Source organism: Panulirus ornatus, chromosome 30 (genome assembly GCF_036320965.1).
Source record: "Panulirus ornatus isolate Po-2019 chromosome 30, ASM3632096v1, whole genome shotgun sequence".
NCBI classification, from domain to species: Eukaryota; Metazoa; Arthropoda; class Malacostraca; order Decapoda; family Palinuridae; genus Panulirus; species Panulirus ornatus.
This window is the reverse complement of record NC_092253.1, coordinates 12,321,736-12,345,429: the sequence shown is the minus strand read 5'-3', so window position 1 is coordinate 12,345,429 and position 23,694 is coordinate 12,321,736. Positions and strand designations below refer to the sequence as shown.

The window sequence follows — 23,694 nt, the reverse complement described above, 5'->3', positions numbered from 1 at the left end:
GTACCCTCAGTAGAATGTTGGAGATAAACAGAAGACTCGATGCTCTCTGTAGAGAGGAGGATAGTGTGTTTAGTATAGACCTGCGACATCATTTTGATCATGATAGATCTCTGTACGATAAAGATGGTCTTCACTTAAATGGAATAGAGAAAGCCACCTTGGCAAAGTACTGGTTGAGATTATTTGGCTTTTCTCGATAGATATGAATTACCCTGGAGAGAAAATCACGGCCTAGCTAACGAAGTTACAAGTAGAGTGTGGGAGGGTGAGGGAGTAGCCGTGGGGAGTAGATCGGTGCAGGGGGAATCTGAGTGTATTCGGGATCTGAGGAACAAGGTAGAGGATGGGTGAGACCTTGGCGGTAGGGATCCTCTGCTAGTAGTTGTAACCTCACAGGCAAAGGATTAGCAAAGAGAGGTCAAGTAGGCTCAGTTGGAGACAACTCTGGCAGTATAAATAGCGGGTCAGCACAGGTACAGTTCAACTCTCAGGTAACTTTTAGGAACAGTTCTGGTAAGGCCCAGTGTGGGGATGTCATCACACCCTCTTCTGCTCTCTCAACCACACTTCTTTTATTACCACACATCTCCCTTACCCTTTCATTACTTACTCGATCAAACCACCTCACAACACACATTGCCCATAAACTTTTCATTTCCAACACATCCATCCTCCTCCGTACAACACTATCTATAGCCCATGCCTCACAACCATATAACAGTATTGGAAACACCATTCCTTCAAACATACCCGATTTTACTTTCAGCGATAAGGTTCTCTCCTTCCATTCATTCTTCATCGCCCCCAGAACCTTCGCCCTCTCCTCCACCCTGTGACTCGCTTCCACTTCCATGATTCCATTCGCTGCTAAGTCCTCTGCCAGATATCTGAAACAATTTACGTTCTCCAGTTTTTCGCCATTGAAACTTACAACTCAATTAACTTGTCCCTCAGCCCTATTGAACCTAATAAGTTTGCTCTTATTAACATTTAATCTCAGCTTTCTCCTTTCATAATACATTCTTTTCACACACAAAACAAGGCTTCCAAATACATATAACTGTATATTTCCCTCCCAATTGAAGTTACTATCGTCAATTAATGGTTGGGAAGCCTTCTCTCGTATCCATCGTACTCCACCAATTTTCAAGCTAGAAACACTTCTGTTTCACGAACAACATGCCAGGACTATTTCTGTTTCACCATTAAGAAGCTAGAAGAAATTTCGTCTCACCATTAACAAATTAAGTTCATTAATCTTTCATCAGTAAGAAGCTGGAACCATTGATATACCACCAGTAGGGAGCTAGAGCCACTCCTGTTCCACCAGTAAAAAGTTAAAACCACTTTGGTTTTACAAGAAACAGGGTACAGCCCCTTTTGTCACTCCAGTAAAATGCAAAACCACTTATGTTTCACCAGTAGGAGGCTAGAACCATTACTGTATCACCAACCAGTAACACTACAGACAATTTTGTTTAACCACAATCATGCTAGAACCCCTATAATTTAGCCTGTCAGAAGCAAGAGCCATTTTGTTTCACCTGTAACAAACTAGAGCCATTAATGTTTCACCAGTTAGAGGCTAGTACCACTTCTGTTCCACCAATAACAAGCTAGAGCCATTACTGCTTCACCATGTAACAAGCTAGAACCAGCTTCTATTGTACCAATAACAAGCTGAAATCATTATTGTTTGATCAGTAATAAGTTCGAACCACTACAGTCTCACTAATAACAAGCTAAAAGCCACTTATGCTTCACTAATAAAAAGTTAGAGAAACTTATGTTTCACCAGTAAGGTGTCATCACCTGTACATTACCTCCATTAAATACCGATAACCATTTCCATTCCCATAAGACTGCTTATAAGACATATTCTATGACAACTTTAACTGAGACAAATTACGTTAAATCGTTAAATGTCTTGTTTGTATAATGTTATTGTCGTTAATCCCACCGAGGTAGTATCTTCCAAATGGAGCTAATAAGAATGACACATATCTTGAGATTTCCAGAACCTATCATTCTTTGACAGGACGAGAGATACAAGGATCATCAATTATAGCTCTGGCTGTCATATTGACTAAGTATTCTGAACGCCATGTTAAAAGCATTTCTCAGATATATTTTTTCTATTGTATCTCAGATATCCAAAATTACGCAAAATTCACGATGGATATGAAGCTAACACTCCCGGTTGAAATAAAATGTATGTAAAAGATTACATACAAACCTACTGTTATAACCAGAGTTGTCTGCAGATACCAACAGACGATTCCTGTTCGCTATTAAGCGCACAATACGACTGAACACACACCATTCCTACCAGAGCTTATATAAACATGACCCACCCACTAAATGTCAATGGTCAGCACCTTCTGTTAACCTTCTATATTTTCATTGCCTGACGAAACAGATTGAATACTATGATCCAATACTCTGGCTTACCGTATTATCAATATTTCATGTAAAAACTGTAATATAGAGTGAATATATTTTCTTTTTTAGTCTAATACATACATACACACACACACACACACACACACACACACACACACACACACACACACACACACACGCACATTCACATATACAGAGAGAGAGAGAGAGAGAGAGAGAGAGAGAGAGAGAGAGAGAGAGAGAGAGAGAGAGAGAGAGTAGAAGCTGAGCTAAGACGCCGTTGGTTTTTCGTCCGGGTGTAACAGAATGCCGGTCATGAAATCTTATCATGTGAACAAAACAAGACACCGTTTAGAAATTTCGCATACGAGAAAGCTATTCGTCTTATATCGAAATGATTTAATGATATTTCTCCTGGTCTAGGAATTACAGGTTATGGATGAATTAGCGCTAAACCAATGAATACAAAAGTCATAGTTTTTAACATAATTAAAACAAAAATTTGCATTTCGTCCTGTTCTTATACTATATTTCTGTAGTTCAAGTCTGAAAGTGTGTACAGCTTTTGAAAGGTATTCTGTAAATATAACCCAGAAAATTTTCTTGATACTAATGTTATTTCTGAAGGATGTACTTAATGTGAATTAATTGGGTGGCCACAAATCCTGTCTTTATTAATCAATTTCCAAAAGAAGGAACAATGAAATTAACTAGGTGAGGAATCTTCCCTCTAAAGAATTGTCATTTCCTCTTGACAGACTCGCACACACGAAAAGTGGAAAGCGCGAAATGAAAAAAAAAGGAAAGAAAGAATATATATATATATATATATATATATATATATATATATATATATATATATATATATATATATATATATATATATATATATATATATATATATATATATATATATATATATATATATATATATATATATATATATATATATATATATGTATATGTATGATGTCTCCATGGTTGTTTAATTATTTTATAGATGGTGTTGTTAGGGAGGTGAATGCAAGAGTTTTGGAAAGAGGGGCAAGTATGAAGTCTGTTGTGGATGAGAGAGCTTGGGAAGTGAGTCAGTTGTTGTTCGCTGATGATACAGCGCTAGTGGCTGATTCATGTGAGAAACTGCAGAAGCTGGTGACTGAGTTTGGTAAAGTGTTTGAAAGAAGAAAGTTAAGAGTAAATGTGAATAAGAGCAAAGTTATTAGGTACAGTAGGTTTGAGGGTCAAGTCAATTGGGAGGTAAGTTTGAATGGAGAAAAACTGGAGGAAGTAAAGTGTTTTAGATATCTGGGAGTGGATATGGCAGCGGATGGAACAATGGGAAAGGAAGTGAATCATAGGGTCCACACACGCAAATATACATACCTATACATTTCAATGTACACATATACATACACACACAGACACATACATATATATCCATGCACACAATTCACACGGTCTGCCTTTATTCATTCCCATCGCCTCCTCGCCACACATGGAATACCATCCCCCTCCCCCCTCATGTGTGCGAGGTAGCGCTAGGAAAAGACAACAAAGGCCTCATTCGTTCACACTCAGTCTCTAGCTGTCATGCAATAATGCCCGAAACCACAGCTCCCTTTCCACATCCAGGCCCCACACAGCTTTCCATGGTTTACCCCAGACGCTTCACATGCCTTGATTCAATCCACTGACAGCACGTCGACCCCGGTATACCACATCGATCCAATTCACTCTATTCCTTGCCCGCCTTTCACCCTCCTGCATGTTCAGGCCCCGATCACACAAAATCTTTTTCACTCCATCTTTCCACCTCCAATTTGGTCTCCCACTTCTCCTCGTTCCCTCCACCTCCGACACATATATCCTCTTGGTCAATCTTTCCTCACTCATTCTCTCCATGTGCCCAAACCATTTCAAAACACCCTTTTCTGCTCTCTCAACCACGCTCTTTTTATTTCCACACATCTCTCTTACCCTTACATTACTTACTCGATCAAACCACCTCACACCACACATTGTCCCCAAACATCTCATTTCCAGCACATCCACCCTCCTGCGCACAACTCTATTCATAGCCCACGCCTCGCAACCATACAACATTGTTGGAACCACTATTCCTTCAAACATACCCATTTTTGCTTTCCGAGATAATGTTCTCGAATTCCACGCCATATCATTGAATCTTCTATTATCAAATACACAAATAATTACAATGTTAATATTAGTGATGGTCTATACAAATTACATAACTTTATTGTTGATAAGATTTGTGAAATGATAAGTTTCTGAACGCTAGTTTTATGTTTTGGACAATCAAATGTTTACCAAATGGCGTCCTAGCTTCCTCTCTTCGATGTATATCAACTGACTGTTATATTTCTCTCTTGTGTCTCCCCTGATGACGTGATTATTACACGAAAGTGGACTTGGGAACTTTTCGTTTTTCATTTTCCCCGTGGACTCATAGGAATATCTTGATCACGCGCAAAATTGTGATCCTTTCCAACATGGATTCCATACCGCTCTTCTATTACTTCTCTACAAGCTGTCCTGGACTTTCTCCTTTCGTTACTACTTTCTCCAAATAGCTAATCAAGGCTCATCAACTGAAGATACGATTTGAATTCCTTCGGAAATGCCTTGATGAACAAGTGATGCCAAGATCTGTCCTACCTCAAAGTTTGTTGCAGGTGTATGGTCGACCATTTGACCATTTTCAAAATATCATTTTAAAGAAAAACATTGAATTAAAGAAACTTGAAATGGAGGAGGCTTTTCGCATTTCAAGAGAGAAGAAACGTGCCTTTCAAATGGCAATACCGACACACTGGAAGAACCGGATGTTGGACTATTGCTATGATGAATTAAGAAAGAACGCAATAGGCTACAAGTGTCACTAAATCGTAAGTTGGACCATCTTATTGAAAACAGCGACTGGACCAAGAACACAAACCAATCTTTTGTGGTAAACCTGTCTAATAAACAACTAGATAAAGATTCCTTGTGTGCATTAGGCTATGGTTTAAGTTTTGTGTGCTCTAACAGAGAAGCCAGGTGTGTTGATGACACAAAGTCTTTTTGTAATTTAGAAAAATGCAGTGATTTAAGTAATGATGATATTAATATCTCTAAGGGTTTAGTGTATGCCAGTTTGTCAAAACCAGTGGAAGTTAATTGCCCTAAAAGATTCATAAGAGCTATTAACATCTTAAAATAAGACAAGGATATACATATTGATAAAGCAGATAAGGCTAACACTGTTGTGATTTTAGAGAAAAGTAACTATTTATCTAAAATGAATGATCTTCTAAATCATAACACAACATATTCTAAACTTTGTAAAAATCCCTTAGAAGCAGTTAATTCTCACTGCAATAAAGAAATGAAGCTGTTGTTGAAAGGTAACATTTCTCTTATCAAAAGTTTGTCATCTTTGTCCCCTTCATTGCCATATATGTATGGACTTATCAAAACACATAAACAAAATTTTCCAGCAAGGCCTATAGTGAGTTCAGTAGGCTCCATCACATAGAAATTGTCAAAATGGTTAGTTTTTTGTTAAGCCCTTTAGTGGGTAAGGTTTCAAATTCTAATATCATGAACAATGTAGATTTAGTCAACAAGCTAAACAGTATCAATGTTAATTTTGATTTCAAACTATTTAGCATTGATGTTTCCTCACTTTTCACTAAAGTTCCAGTTGATGACCTTTTAGAATATTTTTTTGATATCTTGGATGATATTCATTTACCTGTGTTAAAGTCTAATTTCATCGAACTGATAAAATTGTGTATAAAAGACTGTGTATTTCAATTTAATGGAGATTATTATGCTCAAAAATTTGGTATGGCAATGGGTAACCCTCTTTCACCTGTACTAAGTAATATTTATATGGAATTTTTTGAAATAAAATTACTAAAGGATATCTTACCTTCTAATGCAATTTAGTTTAGGTATGTAGATGATGTTCTTTGTGTTTGGCCATCAAATGAAAATTTACTAATGTTTCTCCCCTTACTTAACAATTTAGTACCTTCCATCAAATTTACTGTAGAAAATGAAAATAATGTCATGTTACCATTTTTAGATTGCATGATCCATAGACAAGGAAACAAGTTTAAGTTTAGCATATACAGAAAACCCACCAATGTATGCTCATATATCCATTATTACTCATCTCAACATGACAGAGTTAAATTATCATCATTTCAATCTCTGTTCCTTAGTGCATTACGTATTTGCAGTCCAGAGTTTATTGATGATGAGTTTGAGAAGATATATTCTATTGGATCTAAGTTAAAGTACCCTAGATCTTTCATTGATAGATCCCTTAAGTTAGCAAAGAAATCATTTTATAGAGTTGAGCCCAAACCCATTGACACCAAGAATCTTTTAGTTCTCCCATTTAATAATAATTTCACTGTGCTTCCCATGTTGCTTAAATCCTTTAATGTAAATGTTACCTTTAGCAACAACTATAAAGAATATCTTAATCAGGAATTCACCAGAAAATTCTCTTGGTTGCATTTATAAATTCCTTGTGAAAACTGCGATAAATTTTATGTTGGTCAGACTGCTTCGAATCTTTCTGATAGACTTAAGCAACATAAATATAGTATGAGAACGGGACAAGAATCAAATGCCTTGTTTAATTATGTTAAAAACTATGAACATTGTATTGACTGGAGTAACGCCATCTCAGTTATTAACTCTAACTCTATTACCAAGAGAAATATCAATGAATCTTCTATCATCAAATACACAAAGAATTATAATCTTAATATTAGTGATGGTCTATACAAATTAGATAGCTTTATTGTTGATAAGATTTGTAAAATGATAAGTTTATGAACGCTCGTTGTATGTTTTGGAAAACCACATGTTTACCAAATCGCGTCCAAGCTTCGTCTTTTCGATGTATATCAACTGACTGTTATATTTCTCTCTTGTGTCTCCCCTGATGATGTGATTACAACACGAAAGTGCACTTGGGAACTTTTCGTGTTTCATTTTCCCCGTGGACTCATAGGCATACGTACCTATATATCTCAATGTATACATATATATACACACACAGACATATGCATATATACATATATACATAATTCATACTATTTTTTTCATTTTTTCATTCTCGTCGCCACCCCGCCGCAAATGAAATGAAAAACCCCCTCCCCCTAATGTGTGTAAGGTAGAGCTAGGAAAAGACAACAAAGGCCACATTCGTTCATACTCAGTCTCCAGCTGTCATGTAATTATGCAACGAAACCACAGCTCTCTTTCCACATTAAGGCTCCACAAAACTTTGCCTCGGTTTACCCCAGACGCTCTATATGCCCTGGTTTAATTCATTGACAGCATATCGACCCGGATATACCACATCGTTCCAATTTACTCTATTCCTTGCACGCCTTTCACCCTCCTTCATGTTCAGGCCCCAACTACTCAAAATCTTTTTCACTCCATCTTTCCACCTGCAATTTGGTCTCCCACTTCTGATTCCCTCCACCTCTGACACATATATCTTCTTTGTCAATCTTTCCTCACTTATTCTCTCCATGTGACCAAATCTTTTTAAAACAGCCACTTCTACTTTCTCAACCACACTCTTCCTACTACTACACATCTCTCTTACCCTATTATTACTTACTCGATCAAACCACCTCACACCTCATATTGTCCTCAAACATCTCATATCCAGCACATCTACCCTCATCCGCACACCTCTATCTATAGCCCACGCTTCCCAACCATATAACATTGTTGGAACCACTATTCCTTCAAATATACCCATTCTTGCGTTCCAAGATAACGTTTTCGACTTCTACACATTTTTCAACGCTCCCAGAACCTTCGCCCCCTCCCCCACCTTATGATTCACTTCCGCATCCATGGTTCCACATATATATATATATATATATATATATATATATATATATATATATATATATATATATATATATATATATATATATATATATATATATATATATATATATATATATATATATATATATATATATATATATATGAAATATCTATATTTCACTACTTTCACATATATCAGGATTTTTCATTATTTCTATTTTTCATTTCATTTTTACAAAATCTGAGAAGCATTAATATAAACTAACACTACAGAGACTTGTATTTGCCTACTCATGCATTTGTCTCAATCATCCTGCAGTATATCTTTATTTGTCCTTTGTAAAACTTGATATTCAGTGATTTTTCATCCCCATATTTTTTCACGTTCTCTGATACATACAATGATGTTTCTTGGACATTTATTACAATAAGAATTTCTTGTACAGTTTTCTGACAGATACCCTGATATTAAAGCAAATCCGTTCTTTTGCGATGAAATGGTCTTCCCGTAGCATGCCACATGAAATTAGTCAGTTACTCCAGTAGAAAATGAGGTTTAATCATGAAAAGTTTTGTGTCAAGAATTGGTTACACAGAAGCTATGTGCTCAACCCTTCGTGCCACGGAATGCGTATGATTAGATTCCCGTCTCAGTAAGAAGGTATGTTTGATAAGATTTGTTGCTCTGCTTTAATCAATGAGTTTTTCATTTACTTTGTTAACTATACACCGATGGTATCTTATTTACTGTAAATCAGTTCACAGTATGTCAAGAGGTTTGCTTTATTCAAAAAAGTGCAGGTCACTAAGGAATCATATCCAAGATATCCCGAAAGATCGATTGAAGATGAGTGGTAAGGAGTTCGGTGCCGAATATGAGCAGACTAACAGCATACCCGCCAATGAGGACGACAAACATACCCTGAAATATATTGAGAAAGTTACATATTGTCAAAAGAAAACGAAATTTAAAAAAATAAATTAGATGTAGACAAACTTCCATCATATTTCTACAGTAGAGATCTTTACACTAGCGTAAGTCATATGTGTTTCATTAATGCTGATCATCCCACATCTTACCCATACGTTAGTCAAAGCCAGGGGCATGGAAACTGTGACCTTTGTTGGAAGGCGAGCACACATAGTGGAATTCGAAGAACTCTGTTTCAGCCAAAGATCATTAAATCCAAACTCCACGATTGTCATGATCCTATATCAAAGAAAACTACAAATATTACTGCAGTGGCATTAAGGTCATTAAGAAAATGGTACACTACCTTAGGTACAATTTACTTCACTAAGAAATCCTTTATATTAGCCCTCAACTTTTTGTGGGATGCTTGGAAAGTAAGTCAGTTGTTGGTCGCTGACGATAAATCGCTGGTGGCTGATTCGGGTAAGAAACTGCGGAAGGTGGAGGCAGAGTTTGGCAAATGTGTGAAAGAAGAAAGCTAAGAGTAAATGTGAATAAGAGCAAGGTTATTAGGTACAGTAGGACTGAGGGACAAAGTCAATTCGAAGGTAAGTTGGAATGGAGAAAAACTGAAGGAAATGAAGTGTTTTAGATATATGGGGGTGGTTTTAGCACTGGAGAAACAATGGAAGCGGAAGTAAGTCACAGGGTGGAGGAAGGGATGAAAGTACTGGGATCGTTAAAAATGTGAGAAAGGCGAGAACATTATCTCGGAAAGTAAAAATGGGTATGTCTAAAGGAATAGTGGTTATATGGTTGCGAGGCGTGGGCGATAGATAGGGTTGTGGAGATGAGGATGGATGTATAGAAAATGAGATGTTTAAGGAGAATATGTAGCGTGAGGTGGTTTGATCGGGTAAGTAATTAAAGGGTAAGAGAGATGTGTGGTTATAAAAAGAGTGTGGTTGAGAGAGCAGTAGAGGGTGTATTGAAATGGTTTAGTCACATGGAGAGAATGAGTGAGGAAAGATTGACGAAGATAGTATATGTGTCAGAAGTGGAGAGAACGACGAGAAGTGGGAGACCAAAGTGGAATTGGAAGGATGGAGTGAAAAAGATTTTGAGCGATCAGGGTCTGAACATGCAGGAGGGTGAAAGGCGTGCAAGGAATAGAGTGAATTGGAACGATGTGGTATACAGGTGTCGACGTGCTGTCAATGCATTAAACCAGGGCATGTGAAGCGTCTGGGGTAAATCATGGAAAGATTTGTGGGGCCTGGATGTAGAAAGGTAGCTGTGGTTTCGGTGCATTATACATGACAGCTGGAGAATGAATGTGAACGAATGTGACCTTTGTTGTCGTTTCCTAGCACTACCTCGCGCACATACAGAGGGATGGGGTTATCATTTTATGTACGGCGAAGTGGAGACGGGAAACAATAAAGGCAGCAAGAATGAATTATATATATATATATATATATATATATATATATATATATATATATATATATATATATATATATATATATATATATATATATATATATATATATATATATATATATATATATGTATATATATACATATATATATATATATATATATATATATATATATATATATATATATATATATATATATATATATATATATATATATTATATATATATATTTATATATATATATATATATATATATATATATATATATATATATATATATATATATATATATATATATATATATATATATATATATATATATATATATATATATATATATATATATATTATTATTTTTTTTTTTTATTATACTTTGTCACTGTCTCCCGCGTTTGCGAGGTAGCGCAAGGAAACAGACGAAAGATATGGCCCAACCCCCCCCATACACATGTATATACATACGTCCACACACGCAAATATACATACCTACACAGCTTTCCATGGTTTACCCCAGACGCTTCACATGCCTTGATTCAATCCACTGACAGCACGTCAACCCCGGTATACCACATCGCTCCAATTCACTCTATTCCTTGCCCTCCTTTCACCCTCCTGCATGTTCAGGCCCCGATCACACAAAATCTTTTTCACTCCATCTTTCCACCTCCAATTTGGTCTCCCTCTTCTCCTCGTTCCCTCCACCTCCGACACATATATCCTCTTGGTCAATCTTTCCTCACTCATTCTCTCCATGTGCCCAAACCACTTCAAAACACCCTCTTCTGCTCTCTCAGCCACGCTCTTTTTATTTCCACACATCTCTCTTACGGTTACATTACTTACTCGATCAAACCACCTCACACCACACATTGTCCTCAAACATCTCATTTCCAGCACATCCATCCTCCTGCGCACAACTCTATCCATAGCCCACGCCTCGCAACCATACAACATTGTTGGAACTACTATTCCTTCAAACATACCCATTTTTGCTTTCCGAGATAATGTTCTCGACTTCCACACATTCTTCAAGGCCCCCAGAATTTTCGCCCCCTCCCCCACCCTATATATATATATATATATATATATATATATATATATATATATATATATATATATATATATATATATATATATATATATATATATGTCTCTGTGTGTATATATATGTATACGTTGAGATTTATAGGTATGTATAGTTGCGTGTGTGGATGTGTATTTACATATATGTGTATGTGGGTGGGTTGGGTCATTCTCTCTCCTGTTTCCTTGCGCTACTTCGCTAACATGGGAGACAGTGAAAAAGCAAAATAGAATATGGTATAAACATCTATTTACTTATTTATTTTACTTTGTCGCTGTCTCCCGCGTTTGCGAGGTAGCGCAAGGAAACAGACGAAAGAAATGGCCCAACCCACCCCCATACACATGTATATACATACACGTCCACACACGCAAATATACATACCTATACTTCTCAATGTACACATATATATACACACACAGACATATACATATAAACACATGTACATAAGTCATACTGTCTGCCTTTATTTATTCCCATCGCCACCTCGCCACACATGGAATAACATCCCCTCTCCCCTCATGTGTGCGAAGTAGCGCTAGGAAAAGACAACAAAGGCCCCATTCGTTCACACTTAGTCTCTAGCTGTCATGTAATAATGCCCGAAACCACAGCCCCATTTCCACATCAAGGCCCCACAGAACTTTCCATGGTTTTCCCCAGACGCTTCACATGCCATGATTCAATCCATTGACAGCACGTCGACCCCGGTATACCACATCGATCCAATTCACTCTATTCCTTGCCCTCCTTTCACCCTCCTGCATGTTCAGGCCCCGATCACTCAAAATCTTTTTCACTCCCTCTTTCCACCTCCAATTTGGTCTCCCACTTCTCCTCGTTCCCTCCACCTCCGACACATATATCCTCTTGGTCAATCTTTCCTCAATCATTCTCTCCATGTGCCCAAACCATTTCAAAACACCCTCTTCTGCTCTCTCAGCCACGCTCTTTTTATTTCCACACATCTCTCTTACGGTTACATTACTTACTCGATCAAACCACCTCGCACCACATATTGTCCTCAAACATCTTACTTCCAGCACATCCACCCTCCTGTTCTCAACTCTATCCATAGCCCACGCCTCGATACCATACAACATTGTTGGAACCACTATTCCTTCAAACATACCTATTTTTGCTTTCCGAGATAATGTTCTCGACTTCCAAACATTCTTCAAGGCTCCAAGGATTTTCGCAACCTCCCCCACCCTATGATTCACTTCCGCTTCCATGGTTCCATCCGCTGCTAGATCCACTCTCAAATATCTAAAACACTTTACTTCCTCCAGTTTTTCTCCATTCAAACTTACCTCCCAATTGACTTGACCCTCAACCCTACTGTACTTAATAACCTTGCCCTTATTCACATTAACTCTTAACTTTCTTCTTACACACACTTCACCAAACTCAGTCACCAGCTTCTGCTTTTTCATCAGCCAACAATAACTGACACTTTCCAAGCTCTCTCATCCACAACAGACTGCATACTTGCCCCTCTTTCCAAAACTCATGCATTCACCTCCTTAAGAAACCTATCCATAAATAAATTAAACAACCATGGAGACATCACATACCCCTGCCGCAAACCTACATTCTCTGAGAACCAATCACTCTCCTCTCTTCCTACACGCACACATGCCTTACATCCTCGATAAAAACTTTTCACTGCTTCTAACAACTTGCCTCCCACACCATATATTCTTAGTACCTTCTACGGAGCATCTCTATTAACTCTATCATATGCCTTCTCCAGATCCATAAATGCTACATATAAATCCATTTGCTTTTCTAAGTATTTCTCACGTACATTCTTCAAAGCAGACACCTGATCCACACATCCTGTACCACTTCTGAAACCACACTGCTCTTCCCCAATCTGATTCTGTGTACATGCCTTCACCCTCTCAATCAATACCCTCCCATATAATTTTCCAGGAATACTCAACAGACTTATACCTCTGTAATTTGAGCACTCACTCTTATCCTCTTTACCTTTGTATAATGGCACTATGCAAGCATTCCGCCAATCCTCAGGCACCTCACCCTGAGTCATACATACATTAAGTAACCTTACCAACCAGTCAACAATACAGTCACCCCCTTTTTTGATAATTTCCACTGCAATACCATCCAAACCTTCTGCCTTGCCGGCTTTTATCTTCCGCAAAGCTTTTACTACCTCTTCTCTGTTTACCAAATCGTTTTCCCTAACCCTCTCACTTTGCACACCACCTCGACCAAAACACCCTAAATCTGCCACTCTATCATCAAACACATTAAACAAACCTTCAAAATACTCACTCCATCTCCTTCTCACATCACCACTACTTGTTATCACCTCCCCATTCGCCCCTTCACTGAAGTTCCCATTTGCTCCATTGTCTTACACACTTTATTAAACTCCTTCCAGAACATCTTTTTATTCTCCCTAAAATTTAACGAAACATATTTTATACGTATTGGAGATGATGAGAATTGAGCGCGTGATCAATTAAATCCCTTCTAATCCACGGTGAAATGAAACACTATAAGTTTCCAAAAGCACTTTCGTGTAATGCTCTCATCATCAGGGCAAATAAAAGAAAGAATTATAACGGTCAGTTGATATACGAGGAAGAGGAGTAGCCAGGATGTCGTTTTTTAAACAAGTGAGAACCCGGATTGAAGTTGGGTGCGTTCTAGTTAGGCAACAATCGTGTAATGAAATTTATTGTGTGGACAAGAAACGGAACTGTTTCATCTACAGTACAACTATCCAATCTGTATAGACCTACACTAATATTTATATTACATTTCTTTGTGCATTTGATAACAGAAGATTCAATGTTATTTCTCGTGGTACAGAGCTAATAACTAGGATGGCATTACTCCAGTCAATACAATGATCATAATCTATAACATGATGAAACTAGGCATTTGATTCTTGTCTTGTTGAAATTCTATATTTACCATTCTGCCCAACATAAAACATCACAATTTTTACATATACTCTATAAACAGTGCATGTAGAACTTTCTAAGGAATTCTTGATTAAGATATTCCTTATGGTATTTTGTTGCTGAAGGCAACATTTTTATCAAAGAAGAGAAAGTCCAGTATTAAAAGATATATCCTATTCTCAAAGTGCTCCCTAACTATTTTTTAAGTGTTTTATATGTAACAGAGGAATACTTAATCATAACCTTTTAGTGAACGCCGGGACTAAGGGACTGTACTTCTGACCAACCATGCACATTAGAATTGGGAAGAATCCTTCACTGGACGTGTAGAAATCGCAGCTTCCTGTCGATAATTTTAGTCATTAGATGCTTTAATGATTAGGTGTAATGAGGGAAAACATATATCAATGCAGTCAAAAGGAAATGAATACCAAAACATCGCTATACAATCTTAATCGTTAAAATATATATTATTGGAAAGACAACAGTCTTTACTCTCCTAACAATCTTTTTTTCTAGTTAGCACGGGTTTAGGTCTCTTCACAAATTTCTAGATAATTTTGTGCTTTCGAAGAGATGTATACTTTCCTGAAGCAAACACAACTAATAACGCTAACTATGAATTTGATTTTGTACCCGGCTCAATTTCAAGTGTCTGGACCAGTGATACCATTTATGAGTGCAGAGACATGTGACATAGGTTTCAGATAGCCGTTGAAAATCTCAAGGAAAATAAAGATTTACATATCACAAAATCAGAAAAGACTAATAAGTTCGTTATTTTGAATAAAGTCGACTATAGATATCAACTTCAGGATCTATTAGATGACTGTGAAATATAAGAATAATCAACATCCAATTCCCTATGTAATGAAATAAAGACCCTCAACTCTTGACTTAACCAATTATTAGATAAGCACCAGGATATTTTGAAGTCAGTAGGGATAGTTAATCCCTAAATCTCACAAAGATTAATATCCGGTCAAACCAATTATTTCTTCAGTTAATTCTTCTGTTTATAAATTCTCCAACTCCTTAACAATGTTAAAGGACAAATCTCTCCGTAGCTTAGATTTTGCAATTAATTCTCTGAACATTGATTTGCCTTAACATAAAGTCATTAGTTTTGATGTGATTTTCCTATTCATTAAAGTCCCCATTGATGAAACAATCACAAACCTGAGATTGAAATTTCCTGATATCAGACTTTCCTTGCTCCTGCCTACAAAAAACTTTCATTGCCTTAGTAGAGTCCAATAATGTTTTTCAAGATGATGAATGAAATTTTACAGACAGAAGTTTGGTTTTGCCATGGTAAATCAGTCAGTTCCATACTCAGTAACTTATTCATTGGGTGCTTAGAGACTGAAATTCTAACTTCAGTCAGTAATCATCCAAAATTCTGGTTTAGATACGTTGATAATAGGTAGTCCTTTTGGCCATCTTCTTAAGATTGTGATGTTTTCTTTAGTGAATCAAATATCATTCTAACCACCAACAAATTCAAGTTTGGGGTGGAGCAGTGCGGTTTCAGAAGTGGTAGAGGATATGTGGGTCAGATGTTTCCTTTGAAGAATGTCTGCGAATAATTCTTAGAAAAACAGATGGATTTGTATGTTGCATTCATGGATCTGGAAAAGGTATATGGTAGGGTTGATAGATACTTTGTAGAAGGTTTTAAGCATATATGGCGTGGGAGGAAAATTTCTAGAGGCAGTGAAATGTTTTTATCAAGGATGTAAGGCATGTGCGAGTAGGAGCGGAAAGTGATCGGTTCTCAGTGAATGTCAGTTCGCGGCAGGGGTTCGTGATGTCTCTTTGGTTGTTTAATTTGTTTATGGATAGGGTGGTTAGTGACGTGAATGCAAGAGTTTTTGAGAGAGGGGCAAGTATGAAGCTGTTGTGGATGAAAGGGCTTCGAATGCAAGTCAGCTTTTGTTCGCTGATGATACAACGCTGGTGGCTGATTTCGGTAAGAAACTTTAGAGGTTGGTGACTCAGTTTGATAAAGAGTGTGAAAGAATAATGCTAAGAAGATAATGTGAATAAGAGTAAGATTATTAGATACAGGAGTGTTGAGGGACAAGAGAAGCAAGTATGAATATATATATGTGTATATATGCACATGGCAATGTATGTAAATATATATATGTATATATCAATATGTATATGCATGTTCATGTGTGTGTATAGGAGTTTATATACAGGTAAGAGTAAATGAGTGGATATATATATATATATATATATATATATATATATATATATATATATATATATATATATATATATATATATATATATATATATATATTTATATATATATATATATATATATATATATATATATATATATATATATATATATATATATATATATATATATATATATATATATATATATATATATATATATATATATTAATTTTCTTCTTTCTTTCAAACTATTCGCCATTTCCCGTGTTAGCGAGGTAGCATTAAGAACAGAGGACTGGGCCTTTGAGGGAATATCCTCACCTGGCCCCCTAATATATATATATATATATATATATATATATATATATATATATATATATATATATATATCTTTTTTCTTTTTTCTTTCAAACTATTCGCCATTTCCCGCATTAGCGAGGTAGCGTTAAGAAAAGAGGACTGGGCCTTTGAGGGAATACCCTCACCTGGCCCAATTCTCTGTTCCTTCTTTTGGAAAATTAAAAAAAAACGAGATATATATATATCTCGGAAAGCAAAAATGGGTATGTTTGAAGGAATAGTGGTTCCAACAATGTTGTATGGTTGCGAGGCGTGGGCTATGGATAGAGTTGTGCGCAGGAGGACGGATGTGCTGGAAATGAGATGTTTGAGGACAATGTGTGGTGTGAGGTGGTTTGATCGAGTAAGTAACGTAAGGGTAAGAGAGATGGGTGGAAATAAAAAGAGCGTGGTTGAGAGAGCAGAAGAGGGTCTTTTGAAATGGTTCGGGCACATGGAGAGAATGAGTGAGGAAAGATTGACCAAGAGAATATATGTGTCGGAGGTGGAGGGAACGAGGAGAAGAGGGAGACCAAATTGGAGGTGGAAAGATGGAGTGAAAAAGATTTTGTGTGATCGGGGCCTGAACATGCAGGAGGGTGAAAGGAGGGCAAGGAATAGAGTGAATTGGAGCGATGTGGTATACCGGGGTTGACGTGCTGTCAGTGGATTGAATCAAGGCATGTGAAGCGTCTGGGGTAAACCATGGAAAGCTGTGTAGGTATGTATATTTGCGTGTGTGGACGTATGTATATACATGTGTATGGGGGTGAATTGGGCCATTTCTTTCGTCTATTTCCTTGCGCTACCTCGCAAACGCGGGAGACAGCGACAAAGCAAGAAAAAAAAAAGAAAAAAAATATATATATATATTCTTTTCTTTATTTTGATTTGTCGCTGTCTCCCGCATTTGCGAGGTAGCGCAAGGAAACAGACGAAAGAAATGGCCCATCCCAACCCCATGCACATATATATACATACACGTCCACACACGCAAATATACATACCTATACATCTCAATGTACACATATATATACACACACAGACACATACATATATACCCATGCACACAATGCACACTGTCTGCCTTTATTCATTCCCATCGCCACCTCGCTACACATGGAATACCATCCACCTACCCCCTCAAGTGTGCGAGGTAGCGCTAGGAAAAGACAACAAAGGCCCAATTCGTTCACACTCAGCCTCTACCTGTCATGCAATAATGCCGGAAACCACAGCTCCCTTTCCACATCCAGGCCACACACAACTTTCCATGGTTTACCCCAGATGCTTCACATGCCCTGATTCAATCCACTGACAGCACGTCAACCCCGGTATACCACATCGATCCAATTCACTCTATTCCATGCCCTCCTTTCACCCTCCTGCATGTTCAGGCCCCGATCACACAAAATCTTTTTCACTCCATCTTTCCACCTCCAATTTGGTCTCCCACTTCTCCTCGTTCCCTCCACCTCCGACACATATATCCTCTTGGTCAATCTTTCCTCACTCATTCTCTCCATGTGCCCAAACCATTTCAAAACACCCTCTTCTGCTCTCTCAACCACGTTACTTACTCGATCAGACCACCTCACACCACACATTGTCCTCAAACATCTCATTTCCAGCACATGCACCCTCCTGCGCAAAACTCTATCCATAGCCCACGCCTCGCAACCATACAACATTGTTGGAACCACTATTCCTTCAAGCATACCCATTTTTGCTTTCCGAGATAATGTTCTCGACCTCCAAACATTCTTCAAGGCTCCCAGAATTTTCGCCCCCCACCCCACCCTATTATTCACTTCCGCTTCCATGGTTCCATCCGCTGCCAGATCCACTCCCGGATATATATATAAGTATTCTTTCTCCCCTATCTCCAGAAACAGGAGTGGTGGGAGTATGTAATAGAGTGTAAGAAAGTAAACTCTAGATTAATATGGGTAAAACTGAAAGTTGATGGAGAGAGATGGGTGATTATTGGTGCATATGCACCTGGGCATGAGAAGAAAGATTATGAGAGGCAAGGGTTTGGGAGCAGCTGAATGAGTGTGTTAGTGGTTTTGATGCACGAGACCGGATTATAGTGATGGGTGATTTGAATGCAAAGGTGAATAATGTGGCAGTTGAGTGATAAATTGGTATACATGGTGTGTTCAGTGTTGTAAATGGAAATGGTGAGGAGCTTGTAGATTTATGTGCTGAAAAAGGATTGGTGATTGGGAATACCTGGCTAAAAAACAGAGATATACATAAGCATACGTATATAAGGAGGACAGATGGCCAGAGAGCTTTATTGGATTACATGTTAATTGATAATCGCCCAAAAGAGAGACTTTTGGATGTTAATGTGATGAGAGGTGCAACTGAAGGGATGCCTGATCATTATCTTGGGGAGGCGAAGGTGAAGATTTGTAGAGGTTTTCAGAAAAGAAGAGAGAATGTTGGGGTGAAGAGAGTGGTGAGAGTAAGTGAGCTTGGGAAGGAAACATGTGTGAGGAAGTACCAGTAGTGACTAAGTACAGAATGGAAAAAGGTGAGAACAAAGGGGGTAAGGGGAGTGGGGGAGGAATGGGATGCATTTATGGAAGCAGTGATGGCTTGCGCAAACATGCATGTGGCATGAGAAGAGTGGGAGGTGGGCAGATTAGAAAGGGTAGTGAGTGGTGGGATGAAGAAGTAAGATTATTAGTGAAAGAGAATAGATAGGCATTTAGACGATTGTTGCAGGTAAATAATTTAAATGAGTGGGAGATATATAAAAGAAAGAGGCAAGAGGTCAAGAGAAAGTTGCAAGAGGTGAAAAAGAGGGCAAATGAGAGTTGGGGTGATAGAGTATCATTAAATTGTAGGGAGAATAAAAAGAGGTTTTCGAAGGAGGTAAATAAAGTGCGTAAGACAAGGGAACAAATGGGAACTTCAGTGAAGGGTGAAATGGGGAGGAGATAACAAGTAGTGGTGATGTGAGAAGGAGGTGGAGTGAGTATTTTGAAGGTTTGTTGAATGTGTTTGATGATAGAGTGGCAGATATAGGGTGTTTTGGTCGAGGTGGCGTGCAAAGTGAGAGGTTAGGGAAAATGATTTGGTAAACAGAGAAGAGGTAGTTAAAGCTTTGCGGAAGATTAAAGCCGGCAAGGCAGCGGGTTTGGATGGTATTGCAGTGGAAGTTATGAAAAAAGGGGATGACTATGTTGTTGACTGGTTGGAAAGGTTATTTAATGTATGTATGATTCATGGTGAGGTGCCTGAGGATTGGCGGAATGCTTGCATAGTACCATTGTACAAAAGCAAAGGGAACAAAGGTAAGTGCTCAAATTACAGAGGTATAAGTTTGTTGAGTATTCCTGGTAAATTATATGGGAGGGTATTGATTGAGAGGGTGAAGGCATGTACAAAGTATCAGATTGAGGAAGAGCAGTGTGGTTACAGAAGTGGTAAAGGATGTGTGGATCGGATGTTTGCTTTGAGGAATATATGTGAGAAATACTTAGAAAAGGAAATGGATCTGTATGCAGCATGTTTGGATCTGGAGAAGGCATATGATAGAGTTGATAAAGATGCTCTGTGGAAGGCATTAAGAATATATGGTGTGGGAGGCAAGTTGTTAGAAGCAGTGAAAAGTTTCTATCGAGGATGTAAGGCATGTATACGTGTAGGAAGAGATGAAAGTGATTGGTTCTCAGTCAATGTAGGTTTGCGGCAGGGGTGTGTGATGTCTCCATGGTTGTTTAATTTTCTTATGGATGGGGTTGTTAGGGAGGTGAATGCAAGAGTTTTGGAAAGAGGTGCAAGTATGCAGTCTGTTGTGGATAAGAGAGCTTGGGAAGTGAGTCAGTTGTTGCTCACTGATGATACAGCGCTGGTGGCTGATTCATGTGAGAAACTGCATAAGTTGGTGACTGAGTTTGGTAAAGTGTGTGAAAGAAGAAATTTGAGAGTAAATGTGAATAAGAGCAAGGGTATTAGGTACAGTTGGTTTGAGGGTCAAGTCAATTGAGAGGTAAGTTTGAATGGAGAAAAACTGGAGGAAGTGAAGTGTCTTATATATCTGGGAGTGGATCTGACAGCGGATGGAACCATGGAAGCGGAAGTGAATCATAGGGTGGGGTAGGGGGCGAAAATTCTGGGAGCCTTGAAGAATGTTTGGAAGTCGAGGACATTATCTCGGAAAGCAAAAATGGGTATGTTTGAAGGAATAGTGGTTCCAACAATGTTGTATGGTTGCGAGGCGTGGGCTATGGATAGAGTTGTGCGCAGGAGGGTGGATGTGCTGGGAATGAGATGTTTGAGGACAATGTGTGGTGTGAGGTGGTTTGATCGAGTAAGTAACGTAAGGGTAAGAGAGATGTGTGGAAATAAAAAGAGCGTGGTTGAGAGAGCAGAAGAGGGTGTTTTGAAATGGTTTGGGCACATGGAGAGAATGAGTGAGGAAAGATTGACCAAGAGGATATATGTGTCGGAGGTGGAGGGAACGAGGAGAAGTGGGAGACCAAATTGGAGGTGGAAAGATGGAGTGAAAAAGATTTTTTGTGATCGGGGCCTGAACATGCAGGAGGGTGAAAAGAGGGCAAGGAATAGAGTGAATTGGATCGATGTGGTATACCGGGATTGACGTGCTGTCAGTGGACTGAATCAGGGCATGTGAAGCGTCTGGGGTAAACCATGGAAAGCTGTGTAGGTATGTATATTTGCGTGTGTGGACGTGTATGTATATACATGTGTATGGGGGTGGGTTGGGCCATTTCTTTCGTCTGTTTCCTTGCGCTCCCTCGCAAACGCGGGAGACAGCGACAAAGCAAAAAAAAAAAAAATATATATATGTATATATATATATATATATATATATATATATATATATATATATATATATATATATATATATATATATATATATATATATATATATATATATATATATATATATATATATATATATATATATCCTCTTTGTCAATCTTTCCTCACTCATTCTCTCCATGTGACCAAACCATTTCAAAACACCCTCTTCTGCTCTCTCATCCACACACTTTTTATTACCAGACATCTCTCTTACCCTTACATTACTGACTCGATGAAACCACCTCACACCTCATATTGTCCTCAGACATCTCATTTCCAGCACATCCAGCATCCTCCGCACAACTCTATCGCTCATACGAGTAGGGTTATTTGGTTATGTAGGGTTTAGGAAGAAGTTAACTTGGATGGAGTTTTGAATGGAAGAATATTGCAGGAAGTGAAGTCTCTTAGATATCGTGTTGTGGACTTGGAAGCGAATGGAATCATAGAAATGGATGTGAGTCACTGGGTGTAGGAGTTACCAATGGTTTGGAGAGGGATGAAGAATGTGTGGAAGGAGAGATCGTTATATCGGAGAGCTAGAATCTGTAGGTTTGAAGGAATAGTGGTTCCAACAATATTTTATGGTTGTGAGGCATTGGCCATAGATAGGGTTGTATGTAGGAGAGTGAATGTGTTGGAAGCGATATGTTTGAGGTCAATATGTGGTGTGAGGTGGTTTGATCTAGGAAGTAATGAAAGGGTAGCAGAGATGTGTGGAAATGAAATGAACGTGATTGATAAAGCAGAATAGGGTTGGTTGAAATGGTTTGGCCATATGGAATGAATGAGTTGAGGAAAGATTGACAATGAGGATATATGTGTCAGAACAAGAGGGAACAAGAAGCGGGAGACCTACCATCCACAGCCAAGGACAACAGACTATTCATTCCCTAGTTTACTCCGTTGATGGCACGTCGTCCTTATCATACCACATCGATCCAGTTCAGTCTGTCACATGCACGCCTTTAACCCAACTGGGTTTAATAAGGGCAACATAGCCCAAAGCCTCCCTCTCTCTATCCTTCCATCTGCCTACCCCTCAGATTTTTTGTCTCCTCTTTCAACATGTGGATCCTCCTATTCAGACTTTTTTGCGCATTCTCTAATATGTTCAAGCCATATCAGTACACCATGGTCAGCTAAGTCAATATGTTTACATCCACCTCTCTCTCTCTCTCTCTCTCTCTCTCTCTCTCTCTCTCTCTCTCTCTCTCTCTCTCTCTCTCTCTCTCTCTCTCTCTCTCTCTCTCTCTCTCTCTCTCTCTCTCTCTCTCTCTCTCTCTCTCTCTCTCTCTCTCTCTCTCTCTCTCTCTCTCTCTCTCTCTCCTACACTACCATGTTTCATACTCTGAACCTGCCTTACACCACACTTTTCCCTCGAATTCATCAGTTCCAACTCGTCCACCTTCATCCGTTCGATCATTGTTAAGCTTCCACTTACGTTAAACCTTCAACCGCACCCTTTTCGCCCTGAAAGGCTCTTATCTCTCCTTCCAGGTGCTTCCTAATGCAGCTAGGATCTGCACCACCCTTATGGGTCCATTCACTACCATGTCCACTCCTAGGTAACAACAGCATTGCACTTCATCTTATCCATTCAAACCGAAACCCAAAACCAAGCAGTCTAGCTCCTGCTACAATTCCTTGCCTTAGATCTGT

At 38.3% G+C, this 23,694-nt stretch overlaps 1 protein-coding gene across 1 annotated transcript in view; it reads right to left on the bottom strand.

Annotated features, from left to right (window-relative positions):
• Positions 1–8,691: 8,691 nt before the first annotated feature.
• LOC139758417 (uncharacterized) overlaps positions 8,692–23,694 on the bottom strand; it is a 29,447-nt gene continuing 14,444 nt past the window's right edge. Inside the window, exons 3-5 of the mRNA XM_071679798.1 lie at positions 14,899–14,998; positions 9,355–9,484; positions 8,692–9,196 (exon numbers count right to left, since the gene is read on the bottom strand). Of these exons, the coding sequence (XP_071535899.1) occupies positions 9,080–9,196; positions 9,355–9,484; positions 14,899–14,998 (347 nt within the window). The 3' untranslated portion in view covers positions 8,692–9,079. The remainder of the gene's footprint in view (positions 9,197–9,354; positions 9,485–14,898; positions 14,999–23,694) is intronic.